This window comes from Artibeus jamaicensis, unplaced genomic scaffold (assembly GCF_021234435.1).
Source record: "Artibeus jamaicensis isolate MK-2021 breed Jamaican fruit bat unplaced genomic scaffold, CSHL_Jam_final contig_2962, whole genome shotgun sequence".
Taxonomy (NCBI): domain Eukaryota; kingdom Metazoa; phylum Chordata; class Mammalia; order Chiroptera; family Phyllostomidae; genus Artibeus; species Artibeus jamaicensis.
In genome coordinates this window covers 285,600-309,860 of record NW_026521675.1, presented here as the reverse complement: position 1 = coordinate 309,860, position 24,261 = coordinate 285,600, and the positions used below count along the sequence as shown (strand labels likewise).

The 24,261-nt window shown below is 47.1% G+C and overlaps 1 protein-coding gene and 1 pseudogene across 1 annotated transcript; both read right to left on the bottom strand.

Moving 5' to 3' along the window:
- Nucleotides 1-7,550: 7,550 nt before the first annotated feature.
- Nucleotides 7,551-7,816, bottom strand: LOC119062034 (barrier-to-autointegration factor-like; annotated as a pseudogene).
- Nucleotides 7,817-14,825: 7,009 nt separating this feature from the next.
- On the bottom strand, nucleotides 14,826-22,616 carry CCKBR (cholecystokinin B receptor). Its single transcript, XM_037162842.2, has 5 exons — nucleotides 22,385-22,616; nucleotides 16,872-17,123; nucleotides 16,467-16,716; nucleotides 16,011-16,183; nucleotides 14,826-15,865 (listed from the first exon to the last, which is right to left on the bottom strand). Exons 1-5 carry the CDS (start codon nucleotides 22,533-22,535, stop codon nucleotides 15,327-15,329), a joined length of 1,365 nt encoding a protein of 454 aa, XP_037018737.2. The 5' UTR covers nucleotides 22,536-22,616; the 3' UTR covers nucleotides 14,826-15,326.
- Nucleotides 22,617-24,261: the final 1,645 nt, after the last annotated feature.

Below are 24,261 nucleotides of genomic sequence, written 5' to 3'. Positions count from 1 at the left end.
TGACTCAGTATCATGATGAATTGCCCAGTGTCATTTCTAAATGGCTAAAAAAAGGAACTCTTACAAAAATATATTGTGATGAACCGTTTATAAGAACAGAAAGAAAAAAAGGCAGTTTGTTACTTATAAGTCTAAAATAGTGTTTAGAAAAAGGTAGAGATGCTTCCTTCTCCTCTGAGGGTTTTAAAATGAAACCTCATGAGTACAGGGTGGAGCTAAAAAGCACCATCTGATGTTAAAACGGGCTTTCTCTGTCTTAAATGTAGCCCAGGCCCAGAAGCAAAGGGAAAAACAGTAGGTGGCCAGTCCCCTTCCTTCAAGGTGGACTGTGAGACCACCTGTGAGGACCAGCAAAGGAGCTAGTTTTGTGACTTTGAGATTAACACTCACACCTCAACCCCCTAGAGTTTGGTGTTGAAGAACTTGAAAAGAGAGACTTTGGAAAAAATAGTTAAAACCCGGTGGCATTTTCCCTCCTACCACCTTCCCCTTGGGGACATTGAGCTCCTCCTCACCTGAAGTCTTTGGAGAAGGGGCTTTGAAAGATCAGTTGGAAAATGGTGTCCCTTAGAACTAAGAGGGTTAAATCGTGTGGCAGACCCATGTGGGAGAAGGTGAAAGGCAAAAGGCTGAATCTGAAGTCTGTGGTGCATAAATCACTAAGTGCAGAAGAGCAGGGTGTTTTAAATTTATTTTTAATTTTTAAAATTATTTTATTCTTGCTCAAGTACAGTTGTCTGCATTTCCCCTGCACCACTTTTCCCCCACCCCAGCCATCCTCACCTTCCTCCCCTGATCCCACCTCCCACCTTGGTTTTGCTCATGTGTCCTTTATAGTTGTTCCTGAAAACCCTTCCCTCTTTCCCCCAAATTACCCTCTCCCACCTCCCCTTTGGTTACTGTCAGTTTGTTCTTAATTTCAATGTCTCTGGTTATATTTTTGCTTGCTTGTTTGTTTTGTTGATTGGGTTCCATTTAAAGGTGAGATCATATGGTTTTTTTGAAACATATGGGAGAAGGGAGAAAATGAGCTTGAGGGTTGTTTTCATAGGTGGGCTTCCTGCTGGAGACTGGTAGGCAACAGGTGTTTCAAATCAAATGCAGAAGCCAGTGGAACATGTGCCAGCGGGGGCGGGGGCGGGGGGGGGGCGGGCGGGTGTTGGAGTCCTATGTCTTCAGTGTAGCCATCTCCAAGGGGCCTACAAAAGTGTCCAATAAGAGGAGGACTCCATAGTGAACACCCATGAAGATCCTGGAACAGCATCACCAAGAGCTACAGTTCCCCTGAAGTAAGACCTTTCCTCCTCTTGCTCTTCCCTCCTCCCACCTTTGCTCCAAGCCCTGTAGGACCCATACTGCAGAGGGGTGGGGAGGTAGAGTAGAAGCTTTAGGTGGGAAAATAAGCTAGCTGTCCCCCCCCCCCCCCCCATTTGGCCCTCACCTCACTATCTTCACTTCAGGCTTCCAATCCAAATCAGCCTGAGCTGGGGAAAGAAAGAAAATGCCTTAAATAAAGTTTAGAGTTTTAACTATTGACATTTCAATGTCTGAAATGAGATACTTATGACTAAAATTGACTGAAGGACTTCTTAACTTTTCTAAGAGTGTCAGGAAAAGCTGTAAGAACCCACCTGAGATTTCATCTGGGGGCAAGGAAGGAACTAGTTTCTGAGGAGAAGGAGCAGGAAAAAGTGAAGTTACTTGATGAACACACCCTATCAAATGCCTCTGTTTTAACAAAACGGCTGTACAAGTCTACTCCAAAGAAGATGGCCTCTTTCCCAAGCTCTAGCAAGCCCGCCACTGTCCTAAAATTGTTCAACAGGACCTTAGAAGTTCCATTGCTGGATATCCTAGCCAGAAAAAGACCCTGAAGGCTGTGAGAAACTTGTCAGCCACAGAGGGTACAGTAGCCACACAGGAAAATAATAGCAAGATTTCATGGGTTTATTTGAACCCAATGTCTTCTAGCATTGGTTTCAGATTTTGAATAGTCTATGGGGTTCATCAGACAGAAAGTTGTAGAGCTAACAGCTTGTTTATCAGAGGAGGAAAAAAAATTAGTGCTGACTCATTCAGCCACTCAAAGCCATGGAAAAATCTAACTATACCGCAGATGCAATGAGTTCTAAAAACTCACTCACAAGGCAGTTCTTTGTACTTTGTGAGACTCATGTCCCAGGATGCGTGCCAAAGAACCTTTGGGGGAATTCTAGAGACTCTGCATCTTGGAGTGGCAGGTAGACACTAGCTGGAATTCTTTCAACCTCTCTACTGAGAGCAGTAATGCCCTTAAACCAATCTCTGATCTTCAAGGGCCATCTACATGGGTGAGTAATTTAAGTGTAAGCTGTGCTGTTTATTTCTAAGCCCTGTAGGACCCACAGGGCCTACAGAGCCATCCCCAAGGGCCCCACAAGTGTTCAATAAGTGTCCAATCAGTGTAAGCACAGTGAATGTGTGCATCTGCTAACAAAGTAGGTGCATCATAATAATTTCCCCTCCATAGTTCTTCATATATAATTGAATATTGAAATGTATTGAGATGTTTTGAAATACATCTGAAGAATGTATTATGAAGTTATAGGTGCAGGTGATTCCCACATTCCTTCAAAACCTACCATTTTTACTGGGTTGGGTTGCTTTTTAGTGATTAGGGAGTCTACAATCAACAGAGGTGAGGCTTTTAAATGGAACCCTTGCTGAACTACTGTGACAGGCACATGGAAGACCACGCATGAGATGTTACTGGCAATTTCCAGAAATAAAATTCTGGTGAGGGGACATTAAAGGGTAAGAGGTTGAGATGCGTGTGACTGCCAAAGAGCCACAAGTGTGCTCCCTAAGAGCCATAAAGGGCATCGTTGCTCCTCGTGGCTGTGTCAGCCAGAGGAGCAAGTAAACTACAAGAATGTGTGAATAATGAAGGCCAGCAATTTGAGCACTTATGAGATTGTACCTAAGTGCACTGTTAATAAAGCTATTATAATAGTCATAACCTGCCTCTCCTTTTCTATATAAACAACTGTAAACCTACTTTTGCCTGCCGCTGTATTTTGTGTACATCTATGTCTTCCAAAAGCGAACCTGTCCAGAAATGGGCCATGTTACATTCACCTTCACAGATCCAGCTTCTTATTTGTAGTTTCTACTCTCCTTTCATAGAGCAGAAAATATTGTTTACTCAAATTAATCAGTGGCTTGGCCAGTGTTGAAACCCTTACCTCCTAGCCATATTCCCACTACTCCATGAATTCACTTGGGTGCATGTTAAAAAGTCAGATTCCTAGGTTTTACACTGAATCTCAAGAATCATGTTGTTCAGAGGAAGAGAATGCAAAACTGTACTACTAACAACTTTTCCTAGGTAATTCTTAACATGACAGAAATTCAGAAAACACTACTGAGTGAAATTTAGGTCAGAGAATTCTCAGGTGCACCCTAAGTTAGATCAGGTTTGCTCATAGCCCCTCCCCCAGCTGAACAGGTGCTATTGCAACAGGACTTGTTTTTCTGAAGCCTGTAGCCATTTTAAAAGGGAAAGAAGAAAATATATTTTAGATCTAGAAGTATTTCAAGATGGATGTTTGGAACTGGAAAGAAGGTCTGGACTGGGGACCTAGATTAGAGAGTAAATTTGCATAGAACAGACCAGAAACCTAAATTTGCAAGAGAATCAGTATAAAACAGAAGCATCTAGTATATACTAGGGGCTGTTATGTCTTCTGTGTATAACTCCATATGAATTTAGTCCTGACACTTACAAAGTAAGTCTGTTATCTACATTTTGCAGACTAGGAGACTGTGTTTCAAAGAGGTCAAGTGACACAGTCGTAGAGCTGGTAAGCAGAAAAACTTCCAAATATAGTGTGACAGTTTATTCATTTAACAAACATTCATTCAGCATCTCACATGTTCCATGAACCTTTCTTGACATTATTTATCCTGTTCTCTTTTTAAAGCCTTCCTCTTTTTCTTTGGTGTTCTATGGTTTCATTATGATGAATTAGCTGTTGATTTTCTTCTTGTTTGTTGGAATTCATTGGGTTTCTTGAATCTGGGGCTTAATTTATTTTTTTAAATTTGTATTTATTTATTTTTAGAGAGAGGGGAAGAGAGAGAGAAAGAGAGGGAGGGAAACACAAACAGGTGTGAGATAGAAACATTGATCAGTTGCCTTTTGCATGTGCTCTGACCAGGGACTGAACCCACTAACTGGGCTCCTGCCCTGACGGGGAACCCAACTGGTCACCCTTTGGTTTGTGGGATGACACTCAACCAACTGAGTCACACCAGTCAGGGCTTGAATCTGTGGCTTTAATTTCTTGCTAGAAGCTGCCCTAAGCTTCTTGGCATGTGTTTACTAACAAGACAGAGACTTTTTATAACATAACAGTTATCTTGGGAATGACATCATATTCTCTGGGTTAGATTAAAGTCATAGGTCCCTTCTTCTATACTTATGGAGGGCAGAAGTGGGTACCTTAGAGTCTCTTCACCACAGTTTCCTATTAGACGCCCCATTGTTCCATCCCCTGGTCTGATCTCTGCACACATAGACCCACTATGCCGACAGAGCAGATTCTAATGTGGGCAAAACGCGAGTGCCTTCAGGGCAAGAGCAACTTCTCTGCCTTCTTACCCCTCTTAAGACTTCCCTTTATTTTTTGGCATAATAATTCCTTATTGTTTTATTATTTTTTCATTGATTTTAAGAAAATGTTTTTATATTTTGTCCAGTTTTTTTCCTTTCAAGTTATGTTCACCTGGAGGGTTAATCCAAACAACCTACCTAGCTCACCATTAGTGGGAAAAAGAACTCTTGCTTTAGTGTTTAGGAGATTCGCTCAGACGGCTGTTTGAGGAGGAGGAAGAGCTGGTGAGGATACAAGTGTGGAAACAGGAAGATACATTAGTTATTGCAATAATCCAGGTGAGAGATGATGGTGGCTTCGTGTTAGGTGACAATAGTACAGAAACACCGGACAGAAGGGGTGAATCATTTAAAAACGAGTCCTTCAAAAACAAATATTTCAGAGTTTTATGTTATCATTTTCTCTCAAATAAAATTGTTAAGGATAGGATTTTGTAGAAACTCATTAGGACCCTGAAATCTACCAGGTGGTGCTACATTCCAATATTCTTACATTTTAGAACTTTATCCTTCAGTGTAACCACATCCAGCAGACAATCTGTTAAAACCCTATTAATATATTCTAAATATATATATTTTTAGGACAACCCCTGAGCAAATGAGCAATATACTCCCACTGACGATATAAATGATTTCCATTTTTTTCTACAGAGAGAACAATGGCAACGCACATCTCCATTCTCAGCGGTGGACACCTTACAGAGTCCTCCAGAGGGAAGTCACTTCAGACAGTGTGCAGCTTGAACTGGGTTTATGGTTCCCAATATCCTCTCAAACACCCTTCATTTTCTGTGCTTGAGAGGTGAGAATGGCTCCTAATAAGGTTTCTTAGGTCATTGGGTCTTTGTGCTGCAAACTAGGTCTTTGTGTTTTTCTCATTGACCCCACGTCATCTCCACCAGCCTTCCTCATGTAGGAGGCCTAGCCAGGTTGACATAGGTTTTCTTGTCCCACCTCCTCTGTTGTTCTGCAGTATTAAATTTTGGCCAGATTATGGCCTCTGAGGGGACATTCCTACCAACAGCCCACTGCTGCCCAGATTTTATACCTTAGCATGCAAGCCCCCTTCACTCCTCTCTGACTTCATTTCGTGCCTCTTCACTTTCTAGTGATGTGCTCCAGCCTTCTGGGATCTTTATTTCCAGAAATTGCAATGATCGTTCCTGCTCCAGAGCCTTCCCTTCCCTATTCCATCTGCCTGGAAAGCTCTTCCTTTAAACTTTTCAGTAGCTGGCCTCCTACCCACTTATTCCAACTTCCCTGGGTTCAGCATCAATAGATTAAATGAAGCTAAATTACATGGACTAGAAGAAGAAAGGTTAAACATATTCTAAAATAATAAAGAGGGCCAGCAAGCTGGTCTAAGAAATTAGAAGGCTGTGGCACTGCCTCACTCCTGAAGAACAAAGGAGTGATTATTTCACCTGAGCATGTCTGATACCACCCAAACAGTGAGTCCTTTACAGCTCTGCTGGTGTCTGAATACCTGTGTCTCTCCCTTCTCCCAGTTCCTACGCTGAAACCTAACCACCTAGGTGATGGTATCATTAGAAGACGGGACCTTGGGTGGGGGAGGCGTGGAGATTAGGTCATGAGGACAGAGCCTTCATGAATGGAGTTAGTGCCCTTACAAAGGAGGCCACAAAAAGCTCCCTGTCCCTTACAGCAAAAAGATGGCCATTTTGGAAGCAGGTCCTCACCAGACAGCAAATGTGCCAGCACCTCGATCTTGGATTTCTCAGCCTGCAGAACTGTAAGAAATAAATTTCTACTGCTGGTAAGCCTTCCCATCTATGAAATTCTGTTATAGATGCCCGAATGAACTAAGACAGTTTGCAATTTCTAAAATGATCGTTACTCTGAGTTAAAGCCATGCACGATAGCTGCCTCCACTCTGAAGGCTCTCAGACATGCTATAGAGGGATCTGGACACCCACGGACCAGGCTGAGGAGCATCTGCCTTCCCGGACTTTTTAGATGTGAAGGGAATAATCTTTGAGTCTGGGAACATTTGGGGGGCAGCTCAGAAGTATGGCTTCAATAAGATCACAACCAACCTCAGTATTATTTGATTTATGACTCTGGCCAGGTCATTTCATCTGAGATTTAACTTCTTTGTTTGTAAGATATAACCACCTGAAGACATCCCCAGTGTTTTGTTTTGTTTTTTAAATTTTTTGACATCACCAGTGTTGTTGCAGGGACCACGTTAGAACAAGGGAAACACTTTGAAAGGGTTAAGTAGTATGTGACTTGGAGTTAGGATTGTTGCAGCTGAATTTTGCCAGATTACAACAGTTACTGCAGTGTCTTCTAAGTCTTGTCGAGTGACAGCACCCCAGAGTCATCCAAACACACTGGAATCAGGGCAGCTACTTCCAGGCTCCACAGCCAAATGTGTGTGTGTCCTGTCCCTGGTGAGAGACACCAGTCACACAGCACCGGTTCTCCCCCAAGTCCTTTCTCTCCCCAAGGTAATTTTCCGTCCTTTATTTCACTTTCCTTTGTTTTCTTCTTCTTGAAGGTCACTGACTTTATTGACTCAAAAAACTTTATATGGACAGCGACTGTTCTGACAGAATAATAGCCAAATGGCATAAAACAGACCAGAAGTGAGGGTGGGGGTGAGGGAAGTGGCCAGGAATCCACTCAGAAAAGCTAATAATTACTGACCTGAAACTGGGAGGGGAAGGAGAAGGGAGATGCATGCAAGAGCAAGAATTCCCAAAGAGTTGAAATGGTGAAGGGAGAGAACTCCCCCAAGACCCTACAGGACATCGGAGGTGAGTAGACAGCAACTGGTTCCTCTGTAGGGGACAAGGGAGGAGCCCCCACTCAGCAGCAAACTCTGGAGACTCAAGGCCGGGGTCCAAGGTTGAGGACTCCCCAGAGAGCATCACAAGAAGGCGTTGCACCGCTCTCGAAGGCACCAGTAGCAGTCCCGGGAATGCTTGGCATTGGCGCCACAGGTGTCCTTTAGCCATTCCCGGAGGAGGACTTCATCTTTCTTTAGAACCAGAAACTGGCCAAGGACCACGTAGGCCTTGTCAAAACCCCTTTCCTCCAGCTTCTTGCCCAGGACTCCATCAATTCCGGCCAGGCCCCCCAGTGGCTTTCCCCCCATGGGCTCTGCAGTGTTTGGTGCTTTGGGGAGGTTGTCATCTTGATCAGGGTTAACCGACAGCTCCAGCTCCTGTAACAGCTACACTCTTTGTCTTCTTTTTGCCCATCTGTTCCCGTCCCAGTCAGTCACCCGGCCCCCTGGCCCCTCATCCCCTCAGTCCATCCCATTCTTGCAGCCAGCGTTGCCCCAGGGCTCACTCTCCCCAGACCCCCGCCATTCTTCTTTGCTCTTCTTCCTTCCCTCTCTCCTGCTCCCAGTCCCAAAAGCCTCTTTCAGCCAGGGACACCTCTGTGCTCCGCCTCTTTCCCCCCTCTCATCTCAACCAGTTCTGGTGCAGCTGATTCTGGTGGTATATGGTTCCGGTTCTCACCATCAGACGTTGGAAGTTCTAAGTTTTCACGTGAGGACCCAGGCAGCGGGGGTGAGGACAGGATGCCGCAGCAGCTCCTGGGAGACACGCAGATCTGATTTCCCTGCGGCTTACAGAGGAAAGGTGACCTTCAGGTGCAAAGCAAGTATCTCAGGGTGTGTATGGCAGGGCTTTGTGCTGAACCACCTGCCTTGGACACAGGGCGCATCTTTGCGCCTCCTCCTGAACTGGCATAGGGGAGTCTCTCTTTCTCCGCTGGACCTTAGGAGGAATAGTGGCAGGCAAAGATCAGACAGGTGAGGGCCAGTACCCAAGGGGGAGCATCATCCTTGCCCATGTTCTTTATACAACATGACTGATTTTATAATTGTTTTGAAATATTTTATTTATTTATTTTTAGAGAAGGGGGAAAGAAAGGAGATACAGAGGGAGAGAAACATCAGTGTGTGGTTGCCTGTCATGCACCCCCTACTGGGGGCCTGGCCTACCACCCAGGCACATGCCCTGACAGGGAATCAAACCTGTGACCCTTTTGGTTGAAAGGCCTGCACTCAGTGCTCTGAGCTACACCATCCAGGGCTATAATTGTTTTTATAATTATTAAATTATAATTGTCATAATTAAAGTGATTATTTGAGGGAGGAACTGAATATGCTGATAGTGAAACTGATGCTTGTGGAGACAAGCATCAGTGGTGTTTGCTCCCCAAAAGGCCCAAATTTACCTCTCAATGCAGCCCATCTGGTGCTGGATAATTTAGTAGAAAAGTTAAGCAGGAAATTGGAAATGTTTTCTTTAGATCTGACCAGCCCCAGAGGAAAGACTTGAAGGTGCCAACACCTGGAATTCCCCAACAAACAGCCTAACCAGACCACCCTACGATGAAGCTACAAGTGGACAGGCTCCACCCACTGTTCAGAACTTCCAATCAGCTTTTATTTTAGTCTTCCACTGTTAAATGAAGTCCTGTCCTACCTTGACAAGACAGACCTGTATAGGCAACAAAATTCCAAAATTGGCAGCCACTGCATTAAGCAAAAGAGCAGAAGTTAAGTTACTTTGGATTTTATAAGAATAATATCTCCAAAATATTGGTAAAAAACTGCAACCTAGAATTATATACCTGGCTGAACTATGAATCCAGCGTGAGGGTAGAATTAGACATATATAGACATGAAGTTACTAAAATGTTCTTTCCATGCATCCTTTATCAAGAAGGTATTAGGAGAATGTGCTGGGGCTGGGACTGAGGTAAAGTACATGAAGTGCTAAATTTTTGTCTTGGATGCACAATTTAAAGGGGAATAAAAAAATTAGTGCTTAGGATAAAGAATAATTTTTAAAGATTTTATTTATTTATTTTTAGACAGAGGGGAAGGGAGGGAAAAAGAGAGGGAGAGAAACATCAATGTGTGGTTGCCTCCTGCATGCCCCCAACTGGGGACCCAGCCTGCAACCTAGGCATGTGCCCTGACTGGGAATTGAACTGGTGACCCTTTGGTTCACAGGCTGGTGCTCAATCCACTGAGCCACAGCAGCCAGGGCAGGATAGAGAATATTTTAATGCAACATTTTAAAAATAAAATCAATGGAAAAAATTCTATGATGAAGAAAACATCAAAATGTTAAGTACAGGATCCAGTGGGGCTGGGCTGAGGTGAGGTGAGTGAGGGCAAGTCACGCAGGTGCAGGGGTGGATCCCATTTTCACTGAACATTTTGATACTTTGTGGCTTGTACAGATCAGCCTTACTTAAAGTAGGACAGCACTGCATAAGGATACATGAACGAAATGATGTGTCATTGGGGATCACCCTGGACCCTGATTATCACAAGCACAAAATTATGTTACAGTTTTATTGGGTGGAAAGGGGGTATAGGAATGTGTGTGAATGGCAGGTATGTTGGGGGGGTGGATATGCAAATTAAACCCCCATTTTCCATGGTTGGTAGTTAATAGATTATACTGCCAAATGGAAGAACCAAGAAGTACTATTAACGTTATTGAAAGATATGGGGATAAATACTTAAAAATGGATAAAAGATATGAAAGTGATTCCTTTTGTGGAAGGGAAATAAGAGAAGGGCAAAACAGGGATCTGGGGACTGTTATTTGTCTTAACGTTGCAGAACTAGTTGACATATGTGCATACGCGACTAGTAGAAAAAATTAAATAAGTAAATCAATGTTTGACATTTCAAATAAAAGACTCTGAAGTACTCATCATGGGAAAAGCAGAAGTTTATTGGACTTCTTACATGATGTTATGATTCAGTATTATTTTTATTTTGGATTACATGTGGAGGTGGGTACTAAACTCTCTCAATGATAAGTAGGGCCTCTAACAATCTTCCTGAACTGGTACAGTTTCCAGGAGAGACAGGTGCTCTATTTCACGTAACCCTCACACTACATAACAGGGCATGAAATACCCCGAGGTGAGGGATACTGACCGATGAAAGAAAATGAGGCTCAGAAAGGGAAAGTAGCCAGTCTGAGCTAGTCACTCCATAGTAATGGCACTGGAGTAGACTGGGTACCAGATCCTTCTGCCAGTGAGACCAAAGATCATACCAGGAAACTTGTGTTAGCCCCCAGACTGTAGCTGCACACTGGTCTCTTTTGGCCGGGTCCTTACATTTGCTGTTTACTTCTGGTTTGACCTGCATCCCCATTCCATGTTGGTGGCTGAAGCTGTTCCCTGACAGATGTAAACACCCTCCATCTCTCTGGCTGCAATACTTACAAATTCTGCCCTTAAAGCCAGACTTCCTGTCTTAACCATTCCATCATTTTTTGTGCTTGCCTTTTCTGGGCTGAACTACAGGTCCACACATCTATGCAGCCTGGGGTCTGGCCTTCAAATGCCTTGATGTGCTGTGCACTGCTTCAGAGAGGGTCAATACTATTAAATTTGGAAGGATCAGGGAGTTATCTCTGGTTTGAGGCAAGAAGGAAACTTTTTCCCCTGCCCACAAACTGAGTTCCATGGGGAAGTTTCTGCCCCTGTCTAGGTGGGGCTTTTGCACCTGCCTCTTCTTGCCCACCTGCAGAGCTATAGCCCTATTTCTTGGAACAGTGAGGGGATTATATACTCTGACTGGGAAGAGCCTGTGTTTCTCCTTTCCCCACATTGCTCAAAGCCCAGTTATTTTACTCTGGGAAATTAATTTATTACTCAAACCCAACTTACTGTTCAAATGTACATTCCTGAAGAGTCCCTCCATGCCTTAACTCCCACTACTTATATCCTGTTAGGGTTCCAGGCTCCAAAACTATTTGATTAAGACAAAGTGCTACTTCCATGGGCCTATTTCATTCCCTGATGATGCGGCTGCATAGCCAGGCTATAATTCTGTTTCCAGAAGACTGGGCCTTTCCAAGAGGGCCATCTCTGTGCATGATGCTAGTGATGGACCGAGAGTCTGGCTGACCAGGTGACCCCTGAGATTGACTGAGGCTCAGAGAACCTGAAGCAGCTGCAGGACCATAGCAACTGGAATCTGCAATTGGGGCCACCATTTCTAGGCATTATGTCCCCCAACACGGCTTTGACTCCTGGGCCCTGCTTTCTCCTCTGCTCTTTCTGCTTGCTTTCCTTCCTTCCCACATATCCTCTTCCAGAGATAATTTAAAGGAACAAAGTCTTTTTACATAAAGCCTCTTTGGCTCCCCGCTAGTCAGACCTGACCAGAGAGTATGGTTGTCTAATACTCTGGCTTGAGTTGTCTCTGAGAGGGGCCAGTTTCTGGCCTAAGGTCCTCCTCTGTGCATGTTTACTATGACACCACCCCCTTTGATTTGCCCCCATGTCAGCCAGAGTTTTTGAAACTTAGTTAAGAAACTTGCTCTTTTTGGAGCTACAGGTGATTGGACTCAATCTCCAGTCCCTCTTTCTTCCTCGGAGGTCAGAGAGTGGGACTAAAGTTCCAACCCTCTAATGACTCGTTGGTTTTTTTGATGACCAGCTGCCATTCTTAGGTGACCTAGAAGCTTTCCAAAGGACACCTCATTTATATAACGAAATACGCTTTTATGGTTATCCATACTTAGAAAAATTCCAAGGATTTAAGAGCTCTGTGCCAGGAAGGGGACAAGGGCAAAGACTGAATATATTTCTTATTATAAAAATTAACAATATCACAAAAGTTAACATAGTTATTCCTGCTTTATAACTGAGACTGAGCCTCACTGGAATACTTGCAAAAGATCACACAACTTTTAAGTGGCAGGACCACTGGAACCTGTCCAGGTCTTTAAGGCTTGAAAGAAGGCAATATAGCACAATGAAAAGAGAGAAAGATCTGGAAACCAATTCCTCAGCTTAGTTCTTGCCTCTATTCCAGTTGTAGGGTCTAAGTTTCTCAGGTTCACTTTCCTCTCCTGTCAAATGAAATGTTCTATAGAAAAAGTTTGGGAACAAAATGAATTGTGTATACAAAACACCTGTCATGTAGCACCGAGAAGCGTATTTCACCTCCGCGCCTTCCATCACCCTGCCATCTAGATCCAGGTTTAGTCATCTTCCTACTACATCATGCTCTTCCCAGCCCAATGCATAATTATGATAGAAGAGAGAAGGCAGTCAGTACTGTATGAGCACATGAGCTTTGCTAGGATAGCCAAGCAGCACTTCATGGGGGCTGAGATATTAAATCTGGACCTGAAATGTTCTGTCACATTTCAAGAGATGGAAAATAGATGGGAGGTTCCCGAGATTCCACATTTGGTAACTGAATAAAGCACTGGGTGAATGATGGGTGTGTAAGTATTCAATAGACTAAAAGGCTGCACAGTGTGTGAAATGGGGTTATTTAGGCCATTCCTACTGTGCTAGATTCTAGGCTAGCCCTCTCCACAGTGCTTACACTGGCAATCCAGACTGAGGTGGGGCTGAATTGTCAGTTTAAGCACTCCAAGGAGCCCTCCCCCTTGGACTCTCCACTCCGTCTAGTGGTCATCGAGAGCACAGGCCCCACTGGAGGGGCTGACCCTCATCAAGGATGCATGTCCTTCTGAAGGGATGTTGGGGATGGGGGCATCGGTGTGGGCTGTGAAGCCTATGAGCAACACTACTTCTACCCCGCCCCCCAATCCAGGAGAAATTGGCAGGAGAGAGAAAGGCCCAATATCTTGCCTTCAGCTCCTCACACCAGCTGGGATTCTATTTTTAACCGGCACTGTCCTGGTTGACAGCTTGGAACGCCTTCTCCCTCTGTTTTTACTTCGTCCTGCCTCTTGCAGCCCAGAGCCCAGTAGAGCAGATGGATAGGAGCTGCCTTAGTGCTGGTAAAGCAGAAAAACCACTCTCCCTTCTCACTGTCCTTCGCTCCACCCAGTCTTTGACCAGCATAGTTAGTGGGTAGACTATAGAAACATTATTAACTGTGAAGCTAATGAGGCTTAAATTTCAGTGCTCCTCACTTACACAGGCCTCTTCCAAGTTGCTGGTCAGTCTCCTAGTGATTTTGTATCTGTACTTTTGGCATTCTATTTCTTAAAAAATGGCTCCTGCCCTGGCTGGTGTAGCTCAGTGGATTGAGCTCAGTGGATTTGGGCCTGCAAACCAAAGGATCGTGGTTCGATTCCCAGTCAGGGCACATGCCTGAGTTGCAGGCCAGTTTCCATCAGGGAATGCTCAAGAGGCAACCATACATCGATATTTCTCTTCCTCCTTCCTTTCCCCCTCTAAAGATAAATAAATAAAATCTTTTTAAAAAAGGACTCCCAATTTCATAAGTTCTGGGCACCACAAAACTTGGGCCTGACTCCTAATGAGTATGGCTTCTTTCCCATCTCCAACTCGGTGTCTACTTTAAAAGTTATTTCCGTCTTGCACTTATTTACTGTATGACCTTGATCAGTTTTCTTTCCCACTCTGGGTCTCAGTTTGCCCATCTGTTACAAGAGGAAATGTCGAGGAAGCTCTCTCCCAACATCCCATACCTGTGGTTATCCACGTACGTCTCCTTGGGGAGCTCTTCTGTTCCCGTTTGTCACTGCGTGTGTGAAGGGGAGGATGTCGCTGTCTCTGCCTCTCTGGGGCGGGGTCGGTCTTATAATCGCAAGGAAGACTGGGCTCTGGGAATTCTATTCAGCCCCAGCCCTCCCCATCCCCCTTGGTTGTTGCTGGCCAGTAAGGGTGCTTCCACGGAGCAGGAGTTTGGCCAGGTTTTGCTGCCAGAGGAGAGTGCATTGAAAAGGCTTTACCCTTCAATTAGCTTCTGTGCACGTGTCATGGTCTGACCCCTGGCTTTTCAAACACATATAGGATAAACTGAGTCTCATTATACGGTGTTTTCTCTTCCATCTTCTCATGAAGTGTTTAATAAGCCCCTATTAATATAATACCTTAACAATGATACCACTTGAGGAGAATGTGCTTGGAACTTACGATGTGCCATGGATATCCTACCTCTACACTCATCCTATTCCCAGCTACTACCTGCGACGTGGGTGTGTAGGTGGGTCCGGGAAGACAACCCAAAGGCAGCACACAGCCTCTTCCAGCCTCAGACTGTGGGCTTTTTGGCAGGGGGTCCTACTGTGCATGACCTGACAGGGAAGAACACAAAACCCCATGCTTCCTCATCTGACCCAAAAAAGTCCAGAATGGAAGTTTAGGAGGAAGTCAAGTCATTTATTATTTCTCGAAGACATCAGGCTGGGGAGGAGGGGGCAGGGACGTAGTATATCATTGGAAAGTAATAGAGAAAATTCTTATTGCAAAACAGCCTATTGGTCAGGGAGCTGTGAGATGAGGTTGGTGTTCCCAGCACCGACTGGGGGAAGGGCACTGTGAAGTCACACTTGGGACAGCCTGGAGCATCTCAGAAATCAGCCCAGTGCCAGGCTCCAGATCCCTAAGTGAATCCGTGTCATTACTATATGTGTGTAAGAGGCAGGTCTCCCCTGTCACAGGGGTCCCACAGTGGAAGGACAGCCCACCACTTGTGATGCTGTGTCTGGGTCATCAAGTGTGCCTCCTTTTCTGTGTGGGGTCTGGTTTGCTTACGTTGTGTCAATAAGCCACATTTCCCTGTGCACTGGGATTAGTCCATGCCATTGGGTGTCAGTCTTTTGTGTCAGTTGGTCAGTTGGTCTCTTGTGTGTCCAGGTGGGTCAGTGATTGTAAAAGTAGGTCTGCCCTGCCTCAGCCCCCGCTTCGCCTCCACCTGTCAGCCAGGCCCCAGGGTGCTGACAGTGGTGTAGCTCAGCCGGGACAGTGAAGCGATGGAGGGGGTGGGAGGGTCCTCGTCTGGAAGAGGTCTGGGGCGAGCTCGTGGAGGCCGAGGGCAGCAGCGGGCACATGTGTCGAGACAGGCCTGGCGAAAGCGGCGGTGCATGAAGCAGTAGACCAGGGGGTTGACACAAGCCGAGGCGTAGCTCAGCAAGTGGATGAAAGAGATGGGCGCACCTGAAAGTGCTCGGCGCGCTCCAGGGTCGTCGAAGGCCCGCCACGTATTTGCGCTGTACACTGGCAACCAACACAGGAAAAAGAGCACGACGATCACCAGCAACATTCGCACCACGCGCTTCTTCGCCAAAAGCTTGGCCTGGTTGGGCCGGTGGCTGGATCCTGGCCCGGTAGCGGGCGCAGTCAGTGCAGACAGCTCCAGTGCAGGCCGGGAGCGCGGAAGCTGCACGTAACAGCCGTCACCGTCCTCCCCAGCCAGTTGCGTCTCTGGCCGGCAACGCCCATTCGGTAGCGCAGCACCTGAGCACAAGAGAGTGGACGCTCAGAGCAGAAGACTGAGTTCTCACAACCTCCAGACCAACCCACCTGAACCCCTCATTTCCAGCCTCTCCAATCCTAGGCCTTTTCCCTTTCCAAACCCCCGCCCCTTACGGATTTTACCCACCAGGTCCTGCCCCACCCGGCAGCCCTCCTTGGCTTCGGACTCGGCTCTGGCTCTCACTGTCACTGTCGCCATCAAAACGAAGCCCCAAGTAGAGCTCGCGGGAAATAAGCCCGTAGGCCACAGCCATAACCACGCCCGGGATGAAGAACAAGAGCAGGAGCAGCAGCACCGACCTGGAGACAGAGCACAGACCCGTGTGATTCACGGGTCTTTGTCCAGCCAGAGTCACAGATAGAAGAGCCAAGGACTGGTGCTTCTAGGATTTGGGGGTGCGGCTGGGAAGGCTTAGAGAACTGCATAAAGGCCCGACGTGGGAAACCCGGGGTGGTGGGTACAGAAATGGAATCGGAGGAGTAATTCTTGGAACAGTTGGAGGAAGATTCTGGAGAATGGTCTTAAGCATCTGATGGAGATGGGTGGAGAAGGGATTCCCAGGAATGGGCAAGGCACCCTCACCAGGCTTGGCGAACCCTTGCACTGGGCCAGCGATGCATGCATTGCAGCGCCCGGGGCCCCACTGGCTGCACAACGGTGTACACAGGGTAGGGCACCATGAGCAGTCCGGACAGCATCCATGTGGCTACAATCACACGAGCAGCGTGGGAGCGCGTCTGCCACACGCGTGCCTGTAGTGGTCGGCAGATGGCGCTGTACCGTTCCAAGGCAATGGCCACCAAGCTTAGCGTGGACACACTCACGGACACCCCTAAGCAAGGGAAGAGGAAGAAATCACCTCAGAAACCTGAACCACACATTCACCACTGTGACTTTCTCATCTATCTTCGGGAGACACTCTGGACATAGAGCAAGGACTGGGGAAGAGGAGAGGGGAAAGGGGGTCGGGGTGGTTGTCTCACCTACCCATGAGGTAGGCAACCGCCTTGCAGACGACTGTGCCAAAGATGAATGTGCCCATGAGATTGGGCAGGAGGGTGAAGGGCATGCAGGCCACTGCCAGTAGGAGGTCGCTGACTGCCAGCGAGAGCAGGAAGGTGTTGGTGACAGTCCTCAGGCGGCGGCTCAGTCCCAGGACCACGATGATGAGCACATTTCCTCCAACACTCATCAGAAAGATCGCTGCATAAAGGGTGACCCTAATGGCAAGCTCCAGTTCTGAGTAGGAAAAGAAAGAGGTGGCAAGAGGGGTCTGGCCCAGACTTAGCCAGACCCTCCCATCTCATCCCCAACCTCCACTACCCACTCAGATCCCCTGCTTCCCAAGAATACTGCTCCCCCGCTCAGTAAATGGTGAACTTGAATCTCTTATCCTTCTAACTACTAGAGGTTTAATTAAATTGACCTAACCTTACCCTTCTTTAAGAAAGGCTATCTTTTCTCAAGCTTTATATCCACTCTTTTTTGTAGCCAAACTTCTTCAAAGAATTATATGCATCTTTCTGTTCATTTTGCAGTCCATTATATTCAGTGCCCCACCTGTCTCCGGATCACTCTTTGGACAATTCTTCCCAAGGTCACTAAGCTTTAACTCTTACAAGAGACCTTTGAACCCAAAGGTCTCCTGTAAGCTTATTCTACTTAACCTCCCTAAAGTATTTGACAGGTTGGGTCACATCTTCATTGTCTAAAAAACCCCCCCAAGACAAAAAACCACACACACCTTCGCCGACTCTCTATTGTCTGCAACCTTTCAGCTTGTAAAGATTCTCAGAGAACTGCCCTCTTCCCCCTTCCACCTCCTCCCTGCAACGCACCCGCTGAAGCTACTGGGTGACTCAGTTTTTTGAAGGCGTCATGTGCACTCACGACTCCCTTCTTTGCTCACATGGGTTTCTCAGCTTGGGATGCTCTTTCAACAACCCCCATCTCTCATCACAAATTTGTTTTTGTACCTGGTGAATTCCTATTTACCAATGTCCTTAACACTGATATTAAGTACCCTCTTTTCTGTATGGCCTTTCTGAATACCTCATTTAGAGTTAATCTTCCCTTTCTCTGACCAATGCACGTTCCTTAAACATCTATTAGAACCCTTTTTACTTTCTGCCTTCTGTATTAGTGATCTCCAAACATTCATTTGCACTCAACAAACATTTACATGCCAGGCACTTGGGATAGAGATGAACATGAAAACAGGGAGGGATACTTAAATATATAAACAGATAATTGCCACACAGTGTAATGAGGCATCGAGGTTGAGGTATACACAAAGTGCTGTGGGAACTCGCACAAGGGATGCTAGAGTTGCTGGGTTAGACAGAGGGCTGACTCCAGTCACTGAATCATTGAGTATTAGGAGATGGATTTATCTTTGGGGCTTCATATCAAAGAAGATCTAGACAAAATTGGGTCTTGTCCATGTCACTCATGCCCATGGCTTCAGCACGAGGGAGACCAGAGCTTGAAGGGAAAGAGGAGAGGGACAGAGCCTTCCAGATTGGGGGAGGGAAGGACTCAGAGCTACTACTCTTTTCCTCAGCCTGGACATTTGCCGACTCGCCTTAGCCACCAAATGAAGCTGTTTTCTCATCGCAAATACCAACTTATTCAGAAACTGTGGTAGAGGTTAAGTAAATGTTATTTACGACAGATCCCAGAACTAAACCCAGCAGCGACATCACTTGCTCGGAGCACACAGAAAGTAAGGGGCAAATCAGAACAAAAGCCAAGTCTCCAGATCTCTGAAATGCTCTGCCTCCTACTGCGCTTCGACTCCTCTGTCATTCTTCCTGCTGCCTTCTTTTTCCGATCAAACCTCAATCTCAGTGCTTCTTTCTCCCTCACTTTGTTCTCTCTCATGACACTTCTCACTGAATTGTGATGTTTAAATCTCTGTTTCCCTCACTAGACCATGAGCTTCTTGAGTCCAGCAGCAATGTCCATCTTGTTTTCCAGCGTATCCCTAGCACTTGGCTTAGTGTCCCTTTCAGAGGAGGTGTCAACACTTGCTTGTTAGTGAATCTGGAATGAATCTCTGTCACTCTGCACACAAATGCACCTGCTTCCTCATCCATCCTTTACCTCTGTGCCTCTAAAGCTCGATCATGCCCTCTCCTCTCTGCCTCTGTTTTCTTTGGAGACAGAAGTAATATTCTGTCTTCTTTGGAGACAGAAGTAATATTCTGTCTTCTTTGGAGACAGAAGTAATATTCTGTCTTCTTTGGAGACAGAAGTAATATTCTGTCTCCAAAGAAAACAGAGTGGACGATATTTAACTGAGTGTAAATATGAGATGTTAACACGTTAAGATGTTAAATGAGATGTCAATCGGATTGAGTTAATCTAATTTGAGTCTGTATGGATAATATCTGAAAAGTGTAAGGATAGTATCTGGAGAAGGGTTACTTAAATGAGTATGGGTAATATCTAATTGTGTGAGGACAATAATAAAATGAAAGTGAGTGTGTTTAATGGATGAATGACATCTAAATGATTTGGGCAATGGTAATGTGAGTGTGGGTGACATCTGTTTTTCTGTGGGTAGCATCTAAGTGAACATGGGTACTATTCAAGTCTGTGTCTATGTGGATTACATCTGAATAGTGTGGGTAATATCCAAATTTCTACTGGCAACACTGTTGTAAGCCTGGGTGACATGCATCTGAGCAAATGTGGCTAACAGAGCCTTTGTGGGTAACTTCTGATGGCCTGTGAAACATCCAGCTGTGTGTGGGCAACAGCATCCAGATGAGTGAGGCCAATTCTTGCACCTGTGACCTGAATCATTTCACTGAAATCATTTCACAGAATCACTTCAGATTCTGCTTTCTTAGGGTCATTTGCTCTATCTACTACCCCTGTTATCTTCTGCACCTTCAATCCTCATGGACTTTACTTTCTTTGCCTGGCTTTTTATTTTTATTTTTTCAAAGATTTTACTCATTTATTTTTAGAGAGAGAAAATGAGAAGGAGAAAGAGATGGAGATAAACATGTGAGAGAGAAACATTGATCAGTTGCCTTTCACACACCCCCAACTGGGGACCTGGCCCACAACCCAGCATGTGTCCTGACTGCGAATCAACCTGCAACCTTCCAGTTCACATGCTGGTGCTCAATTCACTGAGCAACACCAGCCAGGGCCTTTGCCTGGCTTTTTAATATTGGTCTTTTTCAGGGTTTTGTCCGGGTACCTCTCTTTTCATTCTACAGAAAATTCGATTTATTCCCATTGCTTCAATTACCTCCTCTAAGCAAAGACTCTCGAAGTCTGTGTTTCCAGCTCCTACCTCTCCCCCTAGGTAACAGGGTTCAGTAGTTTACTGGGAAACCAGATCTAACTATCTCACCAGCATTTAAACTCATTGGGTTCCAAATGAAATAAATTATGATCTTCTCTTTTAAACCTGATTCTCTTCCTTTGTAACCCTTCTCATTATATAGCACGGATATCCACTCAGTTATCCAAGCCAAAAACCTGAATGCCATCCCTTGATCTCTTCCTCCCCCTCCATTTCTCATAAAGCACTAAATTCTGTTGATTCCACTTCCAGAAGTGCCTCTCAGATACATTCATTTCTCTCCATCCTCCCTGCCAGTACCTTAGTCTAAACCAGCATCATCTTTCACCAGGACGGTGTAACATAATAGCCTTCTAATGTGTCCACCCACCTTCACTCTGCTTTCCATGTTTTGTCCTCCCATCCATCCTGGCAGTACTAGTGAAACTTTCAGTAGTTCCCAGTGCCCTTAAGATACAACTGACACTCCTTAGCCAGGCCTGGAATCTCCATAAATCTTCTATGGTAGCCTTCATTCTGAATGTTCATTACTCCTCTCTTATGATATATGTTTCAGGCACCCAGAAACTATGACACATCGAACCTCAGTGCCGTGGATTTCAACTTTGGGCTTTGATGTACACTGTTCCTCTGCTAGAGATGCTTTTTGTTTTTCTGTTTGTTCACTTAGCTGGCTCTCCTCCATCTTTTAAAATTTTTATCCAGCTCATTCTTCACCTTCTCAGGAGGTCAACTTTGATTCCCAAGGCTAGGTTAAGCAAGAGGTGCTCCTCCCCTATGTTCCCACAGCTCCCTCAAGGTACTTCTCACTTTGTACTGCAATTTCTTCTCTGCCTTCTACTCAACTGTGAGCTCAATTAAATAGAAATTGTGTCAGTTTTGGTGCCTCGTGCAGTCTCTGGTTTAATAAATATTTGTTGAATGAAAAAAATCTAAGTGAGAATATGTAATAGCTGGTCTGAAAAAGCATTCATTATTTTGCTGGGTAAAAAAATACTTGAATTATAATGTATTCCTACTTTCCTTTCTTGGGTTTGGGATGATTTCCTTCTGCTTAATTAACACTGTTTTCTCTCCTCAAATCCCACTTCTTCTCTTTTTGCCCAATAAACTCCAACTTCAAAACCCAGCTCCCAGGTTCCCTTTGTGAAGTTCTCAAACCCCATCTCCTTTGGGTGCTGATAATTTGGACCCTCTTCTGAGACTTCCAATGCTGACTGTGATTTTTTTTCTGTTGGTTTTGTGTCCCTTTTGCACTTGACTATGGACCAATGAAGGTCCAGGCTGAGTCTAGTTCATCCCTGTGTCCCCAGTGTCCAACTCAGGGACTACAATGGCAGGTGCCAGGAAAACATTTAAGAAAAGGCACAAAAAGGGGAAAATACATCTTGAGCCAGGTCATCAAAAAAAAATTAGGATGCTGACTGATGGGAAGAGTGTAAGTTATTTTGGGGACTGGGTGAGTGAATATCATCTGAAGGGCTGAGGAGAGGGACAGGGCAACAAAGAGGGTGAAACCTAAGGCAGATCGGAGACAGAATGAAAAGAGAAGGTTCAGAGCCTTGAGAAGAATTTCAGGTTGAGAGGCAGGGGGATTTGAGGATGAGTGAAGTGGAGACAGGCAGCCTAATTTCCAGCCTAATAATCCAAGTTGGAGCATCCGATTAGGAAAGGCTGGAGGCTGGGGTGGGGAGAGCACAAATTATAACTCTAACTTCCCACTCATGTCTTCCAGAATGTTTTCTGCCCCCAACAACCCCCTTGTTCCTCCCGCACCCCCATCTTGCTTTTTCTGCTTTCCGTCCTTCCTCATTGTGGCCCTCGGAACTGTGTGCGAAGAAAAAGAGAGACATAGGAGGATCGGCAAGAGCAGGTCCTTGCTCCCCCACCATCTGTGTCTAGGAGGGGGCTGCGTCTTGGGGCTTCCCAGCAGCTCTAGGTGGGATCAGGGGACCCGGGTGTGAAGGGGCTCTGACCAGGTGTGTGAAGCTGGAATGGAGTTTTATGAGCTGCAGGGGACAAATGTGTCAGGGGAACTGTTTCGGGCCTGGGGTAGTGTCCTGAGGGGATGGGTGTGAGCATTTGAGGAGGCAGAGTGGGGGCAGTGAGGCCCCTCTGTTTGCATTGCGGAGGGCCGTGAGAGGAGCTTTTGGAGAAGGCTTAGGGAGGCACCCACCTCGTGTCCCGCTTCCACGGCCGCGAGGCAGCTCGCAGCTGAGGTTGCCGGCACCGCTGCTGTTGAGGAGGGGCGGCGCTGGGCGGCACAGGGAAGCTCCTGGCCCGGGTCCGGATCCTGGCGTGCTCCGGTTCAGCTTCAGCAGCTCCATGGCCCGGCCCGGCCGCCGCCTCCCCCTGCCTGGCCAGGCAGGCTCCCGACACTGCTCCACCTGCTCCAGCCGCGATTCCGCGGAGGCTGCAGCCCCTCCTGGTCCCGCCCCCACCCTTGGCCCCAGCCCACCACTCCTCCGCGGCCCGGGCGCGCGTCCCCGGGGCTCGGATAGGCAGCTATCCCACCAGGTGATCTCCACCCCCTCGCCTGCTCGGGACGTGCCCCCCGCGTGACTGTCCTTCAGGCTCCCCCTCCTTCGATCTCTCTGTTCTTAGATTTCCTTCCCTCCCACCTCCCCGCACCCGGTCCCCGGGAATTGTGTGCGTTCGCGTGTGTGTGCGCGTGTTGGCAGGGCGCAGTTGGGGGCGGATGGACAGATTTCGAGGTGGGAGCTTGCGGGGTGGGGAGAGTAAGGGGGGTGGATAAGGGAGGAAGGGACGGCTGCAGTGGGGTCCAGCATCTTTTCCTGGTGTTCGGGGGCCGTAGAGGTGGCAAGGGAGGGCGCACACGCGTTAGCCCACAGCGCCATGGTTACCGTACTATACACCACAGTGACCGCGACACCTTCGCTACCGTAGTTTCCTGCAGCTCCTCGCTGCGGGGCTGGGGTAGCCGCTGCATCTGCCCCCGCACCCTGCGCCCACCACCACTTCCTACCGCGGGCCCAACACACAGGCTTCCAAGTAAAGCCCCAGAAACCCTCTGCAGTGGACGAAGATGGAGCGCGAGAGGCGGCATTTGACCCCGGGAACACCGGCCGGGAAAGGGCTGCCCCGGAGGAAGAGTCTGACTTGGGTGTTGAGAGCGGCGGGGTTGGTGGTCCGAACTGCCCAGGAGAGACGGCGGTGGGGTGGGGCGACTGTGGGGTAGGGTTGCAGTCCCGCCCAGCGCAAGCATAAGTGGGGAGAAGGCGGCTGGCTTACCCCGTGGTCGCCAGGCAGTGCCCACCGTCACCCGACACCCTGACGCTCCATGTTTGCTCCCCGCGCAGGTGGAGCGGCCTGTGTGGGGCGGCAGGTTCCCACGGGAGGGGCCGGAAGGGTGCAGCGGGCGCAAAGCTGATGGAGGCAGGCGCGGGACTGAGGTGGGTTCAGCTCCCTGGGCAGGACTTGCGTCCCCTAATATTTCAGCGCAAAAAGCAGATTAGACTGGGGATGAGGTCTGAGTTTGTGGAAAATTCGCAGAACCCTGTCCAGTCTTTTGGAGAAGACCTGGTCCAGCCAGCGCTGAGTTTAAAGGGGTTGGGGCTCTGGAGGATTTAAGCCTGAGGTGGTGGGTATGTCCTCACCTGCACCCCGTACCTTCCTCCTGGCACTGCCGGCCTTCCTTCCCCGTCGGAGAGCCTGGCCAGAGCAGCCTGACTGGCTGTTTGTCCAACTCCAGCACAGGTGGGGCCTCAGATAACCTGCTGGACTTTTCCCACGTTGTGTGAATGGAGGGTGTGGGTGCCGGGGAGCAAAGGAAATGTACGGGAGAGAGGAGTGAAAACAGGGGAAGTAGACTAGCACTCATTCATTCAGCTACCTATGCGGCAGGTACAAGGCTGTGTACTAGCTGTCCCATACAGTCTGTGCCTGAGGAGGTTCTACTCCAGTGGGGCAGGGAAGCGGGTGGGGAAGAATGATAGGTAAGTCAATGATTACAAGGTGTGGCCCACCAAGATTACATTACACAACACACACCAAGAAGCACAAATCAGAACTGTAGGGGTCATTCCGAATGCC